This window comes from Macadamia integrifolia, chromosome 2, assembly GCF_013358625.1.
Source record: "Macadamia integrifolia cultivar HAES 741 chromosome 2, SCU_Mint_v3, whole genome shotgun sequence".
NCBI lineage: Eukaryota > Viridiplantae > Streptophyta > Magnoliopsida > Proteales > Proteaceae > Macadamia > Macadamia integrifolia.
In genome coordinates this window covers 27,698,445-27,710,622 of record NC_056558.1, presented here as the reverse complement: position 1 = coordinate 27,710,622, position 12,178 = coordinate 27,698,445, and the positions used below count along the sequence as shown (strand labels likewise).

Genomic DNA, 12,178 nt, shown 5'->3' with positions numbered 1-12,178 from the left:
AATACCAAAAATAACAATTTTAACTTTCTCCTTTGAAGGCAGAAGGCATTAAGTCAGACATTGTCATCATCAGAAACAATAGTATTAAATAAAATTTCTACAAATGCGTCTAATGGATTACAAGTAGTGAAAATGGGACTAAGATGCTAACAAAAAATAATAGTAATAACTGGGAGGTCCCCAACAGTTTTGCTTATTATATCACGTATAACGTGAACCCTGAAGAGCATATTTATTAAACTAAAAGACTCCAACAATCCGTGAGGCCGGCCACAAAATCTGATATGGGGGAAAAAATAGTAAAAATAAAATCAGATAAATCATTAAGGAAGTGTACTCTTTCAAGGAGAGACGAGGGAGCATAAAGGCTAAGAAGACACCAAACAAAACCTTTCTACAAAGGATTTTTATTTTTATTTTTATTTTTTTTAGAGTAGAGGCCAGAATAAGGCGAGTAAAGGCTCACTTTTGCCCAATGCGTCGTCGTAGATCAGCTTTTCTTGTTTGGCATGCCGTTCCTTTTGTTTCACTCAATCTTCATCACAGGCCACTTTGTCGTCGTCTGTTTTTTGGTTATATGAAAACAAACAACACTTGATCTGGTGTATTTACTTATCGTATTTTTGTCCATGCTCGTAGGTCTCATCATGACCCATAACGTCCTATCATAGTGCCTGAAGAACCAGGCTTGCGTAACTTACCAAGTGAAAAAAACTACAGGGGTGGTCGTAGACCAGCTCGACCACTAGGAGAGAGTGCTCGTAGATCAGCTCAACCACCGAGAGAGAGTGCTCATGGATCAGCTCGACCACCGAGAGACCCCACCACTGCATTGAATGATGAACTTTGTCAGTCTTAGCCTCCGACCTGACCAGGAGAGAACACATGGTTAAGCCAAGCCCTTCCCACCACTACCATATAGTATTCATCTCTCCTTCGTCTGGTCAAGAAGGGAGGGGAATTGGACTGTGAATCAGAAACAGAAGCACTAGGGTATCCTTAAGAACTTTAGCACATAATTTTTCAACTACCTCCACGTTAACTTAATTAAAACGGTCTTATTACGAATAGTGCAGCTCCTGAAACCTAAACCACCTAAATACTTAGGACGACACATGGTCTCCCACAAGATCAATGACCATCTGTTATGATCATTTTGTCATCCTTTCTGAAACAGAGCATTGATAGAGTCCAATTGATTCTAAATTGTTAAGAGGAAAATGGAAACAAGACATCAAGACATCAGTACATAGGAACAAAATTATAGACTAACTTAATTAGGACTAACATACCTGCCTGACATAACATAAGAACTTTCCAAAGACCCAATTTTGATTGGACACAATTAACAACATTATCCCTAATAGACTCCCCCCCCCCCCCCCCTCTTATGTACTATAAGAGTACCAAGATGCAATAAACCTTTCTCCATGGTTGAGACCTTAAGAATTAGTGGTGAAAGTTTGGTCCTAACAACCCGAACTCATTCTGGTTCACCCTGAATTTGAACAAGGCTTGGGCAAAGTTTTCTGACCTTGAGGACGGGTTAGGATTGAAAAACCCCAACCTTGGGTCAGGGTTGGGTAGGGCTTGGGTTGAGGCCTCAGCCCAGCCCAATCTGATCCAACCCAGCCCAAAATTTAACCCTAAATTTTTATATTAGAATTTAAGGTTCCTATTGGTATTTCATTTTTCTATTTTTAATGTATATGATATGAATGGCAAAATAGTCAACCAAGGTTAATCCAACCATTGCTAAAGCCATGGTCAACCCAATCCAGCCCAGCGTGACCCAACTGATCCTGACAGGGTCAATTAGGGCCGAGTTGGGTTGGTATGAACCCAATAGGGTTGGGTCTGAACATGAACCCGGTGGGGAAGAGCCTGAACATGAACCTGGCAATATTAGGTTGGACCTGGGTTGAATTTTGAGGACTTAGAATTGAGTTAGGGTTTTAAGAAACCTAGGCCAACCCATCTCTGTTTCACCCCTACTAATTATATTAGACACCTTGTTTCTAGTAAAAGCATCCTCTTACATAAATTAATTTGTTGGCCGGATAATCTTGGAAAAGGTTTAAAAACAACCTGAATAATCAAAGCATTATTCTTAGTAGCACGGCCAAAAAAAATATGTGAGAATTCAGGGGCTTCAACCCCAACCTTAATACCCTTGAAAAGATTTAAATCACTGTAAACCTTAAGAAGTCTAAAGGGTCCCTCCATAGCAAAGATAAACAAGCAAAGATTAAGAGGCACTACCAGTGTGCTTTTATTCTGTCAAACTTCTAGGTAGTAGTTTTGGTTTTTTGAGCTTTCTAGAGGTATCTGTCAAGAGTGCATCTTAATCTTTGCTTGTTTATCCTTGCTACGGAGGGACCTTTTATCCTCTCAAGTGTCTCTCCAAACCCTACTCAACATGTCTCCACACTTTAACAAAGCACCAATGTGTTTACTGCCCAAGTAAGTCTAAATTATCTGAGATGATAGGGTCAAAACTAGCTACTTTCTATAAAAGCAGGTCAAGAGATCCAATATACCAAACAAAACATTAGCCATTGCAGATAAATAAAAAACGTTTTCACTATTCTCATCCAAAACATAAATAATCCTACTTAACAGTGACCCAAATACATTTTTGGAATAAGAAAATGTACTAATAAAAGAAGATTACAGTTATAAAGTACACCTAGTAAAGGTGCCATGCTTCCCTTTAAAAAGAGTAAATGGTGATGAACACAAGAGGCTTAATTGGAGAACTCAAATTAGATCTACAACCCCAAAGTTTGAATATTTCACCTGAATGAGTTTACAGCTAATGTTTGAAAATTGAAAACACAAGGAAGTCTCCATAAGAACAACTTGCATTGAACAATTTGAGGAATAGCTCTTAATTTCTTAACAGAGAAAACACAGCCAGCCAATGAATGGTTTCTTTATGTGTTTGGAAGATAACAATGATAAATTACTGCACAACAAAAATAATCATCTGATGCTGTCACCCCCCAAACCCGCTCTTTTTCCCTTTCAGAATAGCTATAGAGGTAGCTAAAGAATGCAAAATTACTTTTGTACTCTCACATGCTTTTATCTGGTACCTTGTTATTTACATAAAAGTGAGCAAAAAGGGAGGTTCTCTGAGCTACCAACAACAAAATGATCTTCCAAGAATTTAGCAATCGATGCCACATTGAGCAGCTACGGTGTTAGTTTTAGTGGTCGAGGTGAAGGGATCAATACGCACCCATAGCAAGGAGAAGATGGAAGCAAGGAGGATGGACCAGACGATGACAATAGTTGGGGTACGATTCTGGCGACCCAACAAACCCTTCAGGAAAGGATACAGATGGAGGATGACCCATATGGCAAAGAAAAGCTTCCCAAAGAGAGGGCCCCATGACTGGTACCCACTGTTTACGGCATAGGAGACACCTGCCACAATGCCCACTAAGTTCACAATTATGACAGTCGTTGGCGGTATCAGAAGTGAGGTCCATTTGAACACATACAGCTCTGCAAAATCCCCATCTTCATCAGATGCCTTTGATGTGACTGTGAAATTGGTATCAATCCCACCAAGCACCTTCAACAGCCCCTGGAAGACAGCAAAGAGATGGGCAGATGTACCACCAATGACCCAGAACTGTTCATTTCTCCACCAGTCTTCAATCCCAACTCCACTCCATCTAAGCTCCAGAATTCCAGTTGAAAAAATGGAAATGAAGAGCAGGATGAACCACATGCCCGCGAGGTTACTTATCTGTGAGTAGTTACAATAGGTCAAATAAAATTTCATAGTTGTTCCAGAGACATATACTAGTAAAAGAAAAACATATGTAAATTTTGCACGGTTAAGCAAAAGCACTGTCAAATGTGCATGTTAGACCTAATATAACATGTACGCATATAAGGAAAATCTTGTGATATTTCATTTCCAAACCTCTAAGGTTTCAGAAGATGTCAAGTGACATGCATCAATGATCCATGAGAGAGATGCATTTAATATGTTGATGGGAATAAGTTTGGGGATAAATAAATACCCCCATAATACCATAAAGCCATTGGTAAGTATGCATGTATACATAGCACAATGCCACTATAACACTCACCGCAGCTGAGCAGAAATGAAGAAACTATAATAACACAAGCATAAATGGTCTAAGAAGAATTGTTGCTTACATTTGGGATGATGAATTTATTTGTAAGAAGGCAAACTGCAGGAAGTATACAATAGGCAAGCAATGGAATGGAGGTGAGTGGGTAAACGATGGTATTTATGTATGCCAGTCTCTCCAATAGCTTCAGTCTTCCACTGTAACCATACCATATAGGGCAATGCCTGCTCAGCAGAATTTCAATGGACCCCAATGCCCATCTAAGAACCTGATTCAGACGATCAGAAAGATTAATGGGTGCAGACCCCTTAAATGCTGGGCGGTGAGGCATGCAATAAATTGATATCCATCCTCGAGCATGCATCTTCAAACCAGTTAAGATATCCTCAGTCACAGAACCATAGATCCACCCAATCTGATAAAAGAAGAAAGAAACTTTGTCCAGTCATGCTCAAGACACAAATCCTGTTAAACTAAAGAAGCCAGATGCGCTTGGACTTAAGCTCACCTCTTTGCCCCATTGAGACTTGTCCTCATAACCACAGCTAATGACATGGATTGCTTCTTTTAGCAATGTTGCAGGATTGGTCGATGGTGGAATGCCTCCCTGTTCCATGAAGGTGGCTGCAATAAAAACAGGGGACTGACCAAATCGCTTCTCTAAGCTCTTTTGAGACATAAGAAGTGACTTCTCATCATCATAACCTGAAGAACATCGACAGATGTGATAGGCACATCAGATCAGGTGGATAGACAATTACAAATTTGAATTAATAAATCTAAGACTCAATAGATAAATAGATGGATAATTGGATATATAGATAGGTCAAGATTGTGTGCATGCCCTAGCATCAAAACAGGACACCACCTTACATGGATGGGATCAGCAGTAACCATCCACTCTAAAAAAAAAGAGGAAGGATTCATCATGAACTTGTCTAACAACGCACCTTCTATACCCTCTTCAATGTCTTCCATGTTGAAAATAGGAATTTGAGACTCAGTTCGTTTCATTGCATGCTTCTTATCATTGTATTTTTTGCTGCTCCCATTTCTGCCCTTCTTTCTTGAACCACAGCAACTCTTCACTATGATGTTGGGTTCCAAATCTTCCTCTGTTAAGACAGGATCATACCCATATAGAGCTTGCCTGTTGAAACAGCACCCTGTTCCAACATATACCGGACCCTGGATACCATCAAAACCCTTCAAGTTGATCTGCAAATAAAACAGCGATAAGAATAAATTTCTTCACCCATGACAAATGTACATATAAAAGGTACTCAAAACTTTTTTTTTTTGATATAGAACACGAGACCATACGTCAAAGAAGACAATGTTGCGGTTGGCATATCGATCGTGCAAATCAATCCCATCAAATCTCTGTGGGAACTGAACATAACAAGTTTTCCTCCCCAGGGCAGGATCCATGAAGAAACACATAGCTTCACGAAGAGCTTTGCTGTTATTGAAGTAATGATCACAATCAACATTCAGAAGGTAGGCACCATTAGTCAGGACAGCTGATACTCTGATCTGGAAATACAAGATAAACCCATGTCATGACCTTGGAACAAAGGAAATTAGTAGTGTGCAACTTCTAGGTGGTGCTCCATTTTCTAGCTGCCAAATTGGTAATTGGCGAATGGATAATCCAGTATCATTCAACAACCAAGCAATGATCAAATCTGACTTTGCACAAACTTTTATGATATGTGAAGTGCAAGTGAGCAATCAAACTAATTCTATTGGCAATATATTTGGACACATTCAAGTGCTACTCATCCCCAGCTTGACTCAGCTAGATGACCACTAAGCATCGATTACTCCTTAAGACATATATAGAAAAAAACATGACACATTAAAAATTGACATCTCCAGAGAATACATACCAAAGCATTCATGGCACCAGCTTTTTTGTGATGTTGGAACCCTGGTCTTTTTTCACGGGAAACATAAACGAGGCGAGGCAATTCATTTCCATCAGTGTCAAGCCCTCCACTATGGCCTAAGAACACCTGTGCCTCCACAAAACATGAGAATAAGAGAACAAACAGGATAATGATGATGTCAAAACATACTTTGGAAGGAAAATAATACCTGGATCATGCCAGGGTGATCCCTAGGATTATTTCCTGGCCAAGGAGTGCCATCCTGCATCGTCCAACCTTCTTCAGGCATTTTCTGAGCTTTGGCAACTAAAGCATTGATTCGCACCTTGAATTCTTCGTATTCCCGCTATAAACGAAGTGACTTTCATCTTAGAGGTTGCAAAATCCATAAAAACAGATTGTACTAATTCCATCTTCCACACATAAGCAAGTTCTGATACTCTACATATGGACTGGTCCAGTATTTTACCATGATAACTATCTAGCATATCCAGCACAAGTGACATCATGATTCAGGTTGGTAAGTTATATGCTTCCTGGATGAACCATGCACCAAAAGTCAGACAAGTTCTAATCACCCAATCCTGAGGTTTGTGATAACCTACACCATCCAAGTTTACTCCACACCTGAAGGTTATGATTCCTAAGTAGGAGTAATTTTTGGGATGTCCAATCAAATGCAATGACCAATTGGAATAACATTATTCAGTGGCTCAACAAGAGGCAAGATCCATTGAGAGTTGAGACTGATGGGCCAAAGATCCCTCATAATTCCCATGTACTTAACTGCAATCAAGTTATATGCATAAATTCATCCAATGATAGTAATGGTACCAAGGCACTGACCTGCTTCCATGATGCCTGGGCATCAAGGGAATTGCTATATATTACAATGCCAGATGGTATTTTGTAGTGATTGACTTAGCATTGTATTTATATATATATATATATATATATATCATAGTTATATCATTATTGATGATTGCTAATATGTTAAATAGTTTATCATTTTTCTTCCGTGGGTCAAAGCAACCAGGTGCCTTGAACATCAAGGAGTGCATTATTGCCTAGGCTACAACTCAACAACTAATGCAACAGCTCTCCCTCACCTTCATTGCTCTGCGCTCTTTCACAAAAGATGGTTGTATCTTATCCTTCAAGTAATCTATCTTCTGAGAAAAATAGAACTCAGGGGCCCGAGGCTCAATGTTGTGCTTCTTACAGAAGGGCACCCACTTCCTTGCAAATTCTGCAGTCTCAGACAGAGCTTCAAAAGTTAACATGGCTGATCCATCATCAGATACATAGCATGAGACCTTGTCAACTGGGTAATCCACAGCAAGTATGGACAACACAGTATTAGCAGTTACAAGAGGCGGCTCTTTGAGAGGGTCCACTGTACTAACAAAGATATCTATGGGAACAAGCTGTGATGGTTCTCCTTCCCGGTCAAATCTGAAAATCCAAACCATAGATTAACAAAATTATAATTCAGAATTTACAAAATATGGAAAAACGAATAAAAGTAGGACAGTTCTAGTCCAACCAGAAAAGGAGGAAACAATCCATAAAATGAAGTATTTCTCCAGCATTTAATCAATTCTTCCATTCTTATAGAAGTTCCAATATGTTTTAGATCACCAATGAAAAGAGAAAAGCACACACAGCTAAACTAACCTGAGAGCAAGCCTGTCAAGATATGTTTCACGATTGATAGGATACCATTTCGGAAACTGGTCCAGAAGCCAAGACAAGGCAAACCAGATCTCACAGATAACTGATATTAGCCATAATGCATAAGCATCAGTAACAGGATTTGTCACACGGTATTGCAAGAAGAATCCCAAAATAATAAGTCGTAGTATGATCACAATTCGATAAGGGGTGAGGTGAGAAGAAGAAATAGGCACAATACGATTCAAAGGTTGACGAGCATCATCAGCCCTGCAATGGAAGCACGAACGTATTAATTTTCACTAAACATTTGAATAATGTCCTGGTATAAAACAAAGATTCTTTAACTCACTGCTCAGTCAATCACCAAACACTAATAAGAGCACATCACCAAATAAACAAGCTAAAGAAATTCTAAATATTCAATAAGCCAGTGCTCACATTTGCAGTTCTTCCCCATTTGAGCCAGTTCCTTCCATATCTCCCTTTCCCTCAGTGTATCTGTTGGTCATTTGCATCATATTCTTTTCCTGTTTGACTTTCCAACCTTCCACCCTTTCCTTCCAGTCAACATTCCCAAGCCCATAAGAATTCAAGTCCTTTGAAGGATCAACAATCCTCACTGGAACTGTTGTCATTTAGAACACAATCAAAAGATGCACCTATGAAACTGACGGAATCAATGAGAAATTTGTTTAAACAATTTCCAAATAAGCAGATACAAGTTCATTATACCTGGTTGACTTGGATCAACATAAGAGAGTGAGTGGCCACGCTTCTCACCAGAACCCAGAGGACCTGATGTAGTACGTACAGATTCGCTGTCAGGTGTAGCATTTGGCATTTCTCCAGAGATCTGGAAAGGTTTATACATAGTTAAGAAAAAAAAATGCAATTGTGTAATTCATTCAGTTTCATAAATCCAACATGCACCACAGGAATCCAATCTGGATTTTTTTTTTTTTTTTTTTTCAAACTTTGACAAAAATGGATGCTCATTACATAATAAGGATATTGTTCTTACCATAAGCTAGCATCATTTTATCAAAAAAAAAATTGAGGGGAGAGGGCAGCATAGGCATCAATAAGGCTTGACAAGCTGAAGTAATTAAAAAGTTTCCTCACTACAACAGAAACAATAAGGACTTCACGAACTAGGCAGAACTGAATTTGTTTGTAGCTTTTGTCCTTTCATATGCCTTAAATGAAACAAATAATTTAGATGTCAGTTGCTGTAGCTTCTCTCTTTTTATAATCCTCAAAATGAAACAAAGTTCTAGATGTCCATTGCAGTTGGTAGGTCACTAATGTTCAAAGCTCTATGTGGATCAAAGCCTGGCTGAGTCACTGCTTTGGCCGGGTTCAGATCTCAAGCTCAGAATCAGATCATAAAAGAACTCTCACCAGTTTATCGAATCAACAAATTAATCTCACTACCAAAGAATGTACACTTAGTGTGATCTGAACAGCAATTTCTTGAATTGGTGGGCTGTAACCACATGGCCCCACAAAGACCCATCCTTGTGACTGGAACCAACTTAGAAACAAAAAAACTGGGAAGAATCTGGTGCCTCAAACAGAAGGGCGAAGACATGAAGATATACAACAGAAGGCAGAGGGGAATAATAGAAAAGAGAAACAATGAGAAGCAAATCTGACCAAATTAGAAAACAAATATAAATAAATAAATAAATAAATAAATCTTATATACAATCAGTAAAGTAGAGAATCAAACAGATTACAGGCACAGAAAGAAAAAGTGGATGCAAATTGTCATTCTGCGAACTTTACAAAGATACTGAAAAAGGTTTCATGCCTTCGCCATACTATCCATGAACTTTTGCAGAATTTTTCCGTGTTATTCCATCTGTTCCGTATTTTTTGTGTAACAGAAAAGATAAAATAAGGAATAATAAATTAGAGCTAATCTAGGAGTAGCCCCAATACATGGTAAGTTAAGAGAAATTTGTTTGAGGTGGCATGGACATGTGCAATGGAGGCCTTTGAGTGCACCAGTACGGAGGGTGGAATTGATTCAGATCAAAAGAGCTAAAGAGCCCGAGGTAATAGGCCTAAAATGACTCTAGGAGAAGTGATGAGGAAAGATATGCATAGCATAGGACTAGTAACGAGCATGCTCTAAATAAAGCTGATTGGAGAAAAATGATCCATGTAGCTAACCCAATTTAGTTGGGATAAAGATCAGTTGTTATTGTTGTTGAACATATATTTATATTAAAAAAATCATTAATTCACATTAAAAAAAAAATTGCATTAACATTTTATATATTTCACATTAATCATGCTTTGCATTATCATACTAAATTATACCCAAATATAACCCCCACCCCGATTTTCTTGACCCAGAATTTGGTAGTTATGATAACCAAACATTTTAATTCCTTTTCTTTTCTTTTCTTTTCATTTTTTTTTCTTAATTTTGATGCAGGTTGGGTGTTCGCATGTGTGTATTTGTAGGATAAGTAAGCTTTTACTTTAACTTACTGGCTGTCCATTAGTAAGAAGTGGAATCGGATGTTGGGATTCATGTCTAGAGGATGAAGAATAATCAACATCATCTCCCTGCTCCCACTGATGCTTTCCATGGGTGTAATTGAACTCATTTTCCAGATCGTCAACATCATCCTCTTCGTCATCTCCCTCTACTCGAGGACTCCCTGAAATTTGCGTCACACAAAAACTTAGTACCAGAATAACAACTCCAAACCCAATACTGAGTTGCTGAAAATATCAATGAAATTTTAGCCATTTCATAGTTGTAAAAGAATCATAATTTATAATAAACCAGAGGCACAGCAAATGGGTATGGAGCAATGGAACTAACCTTTGTGCCTCTTGTACCTAGTCTTGCACTGAGGACAAGACTGGTTCCCATCTTTCCGTTCGTACTCATAACAAGGCCGACACACAGGGAAACCACATTCATTGCAAGCAACAAACACATCACCGTTAGAAGAAAGCCCAACAGTATCTCCACAGATCTGACACACTTGCCCATTCAATTTCTTCAGGGGCTTGGACTGCATCAACCACAAAGAGATACCGATGAGTGTTAAACAAGAGGAATAATTAATACACGGAAATTATTACCAAAGACAAATATCCAATTCAACCGCAATCCCTCGTAAACATGAATAGGAGAACCAAAAAACACCATCAAATTGTGAGCAACTTCATTTAAAAACAGATATACACATCGCTGTTCTTCATGTCCAACGAGAAAATTTCTTTGAAATTGAAAGAACCCATCTCGCTAGAATATTCGACAAGGCCAATTACAGAGGATCAAGCATGAAGAACTCCAGCATAAAAGAGAAAGAAACTTCCGATCATGAAGACAACAAGTAGTTAATGCATAGGTCCCAATGCTAAGAGTGAAGCTTTAAAAACTTAGAGCAACTAGATTTAGTCATAACACTGTACATACTAGATCCAAGTTGAAAGTCTCTCCCCAAGATAGATCTAATTACCGGTCAATCATGCCAGACAAAAAAAAAAAAAAAAAAAAAATTTATGCCGTCCCCAGTAATACTACACGTAAGAACTAAGAGGCAGTAATTAGAGCAGAAGAAAAAGAATAATAAAAATCTCAGAACGGTATAACTATGTAACAAGGGATTGGAAGTAAACAGAAGAACAGTGAGCTTCCCAAGAGCCGATCATCAGAACAAAAGGAAGAGAAAGAAAAAAAAAAATGCAATGAATCACACGAAATGCACACAAAGACTATCTACTGTCAACAAGACGCTGGAATCCCAAAACCATGTTTTGGGCACGTAATCTGGTGAATCAATAAATCCAATCAATATACCCATTGCCCAGTTCCATGAGAAGAGAAAACAAACCCAGGATTTGATCTCAATGCCCAGTAAACTTGGTCAACGAGCAGATCCTAACATCACCAGGGAAACTAAAATGGAACTTGAAAAAAAAAATTGATTTTGGAATCGAAAGAAGATCAAATGGGTTGAGAAGACACACCCCAACTTCTCCTTCGTGCCGAATCATCACGAACTCGTTCCGTTTGTGCGAACCAGCAACCATTCCTGCATTTGCTTCCATGGATTCCAAATAGAGAGAGACAGAGAGAGAATCGGAAAAATGTGAATTTTCTTTCTAGTCCCCCCTCAATTTTTGGGTTTCATCAGTTACGTGTACTAAAGATCAGAAAGGACGCTCCAGCTACTAGTAACGAATCTTTTAGCTCGAATTTCTCACAAGATGAGCAGAAGGCAATGGACTCTCTTATCTGCTTCGTTGCCCATCTGATATGCACTCCCTTCCTACTCCCTTCCTCTAGCTCTCTCCTTGTTATATCTTTCTCTTGCCTTGTTTTGGTTAATATATTTTTTCTCTCCATTGAAATAGAGGCAACTACCGGCTGAACCAGTAACATGGGTCCCAGCCCTTGGCGGCAAAAGATCGGCTCAGCATAGTTTTAGCTCAGCCAGGGATAGCTTCTACATTCAAACTTGT

The 12,178-nt window shown here is 38.8% G+C and overlaps 1 protein-coding gene across 1 annotated transcript; it reads right to left on the bottom strand.

Annotated features, from left to right (window-relative positions):
* Nucleotides 1-2,846: 2,846 nt before the first annotated feature.
* Nucleotides 2,847-12,018, bottom strand: LOC122067718 (probable cellulose synthase A catalytic subunit 1 [UDP-forming]). The gene is made up of 14 exons (XM_042631560.1): nucleotides 11,684-12,018; nucleotides 10,527-10,722; nucleotides 10,187-10,359; nucleotides 8,417-8,537; nucleotides 8,123-8,309; nucleotides 7,685-7,951; nucleotides 7,117-7,462; nucleotides 6,216-6,353; nucleotides 6,008-6,133; nucleotides 5,439-5,651; nucleotides 5,066-5,333; nucleotides 4,624-4,820; nucleotides 4,180-4,530; nucleotides 2,847-3,760 (listed from the first exon to the last, which is right to left on the bottom strand). Exons 1-14 carry the CDS (start codon nucleotides 11,762-11,764, stop codon nucleotides 3,173-3,175), a joined length of 3,252 nt encoding a protein of 1,083 aa, XP_042487494.1. The 5' UTR covers nucleotides 11,765-12,018; the 3' UTR covers nucleotides 2,847-3,172.
* Nucleotides 12,019-12,178: the final 160 nt, after the last annotated feature.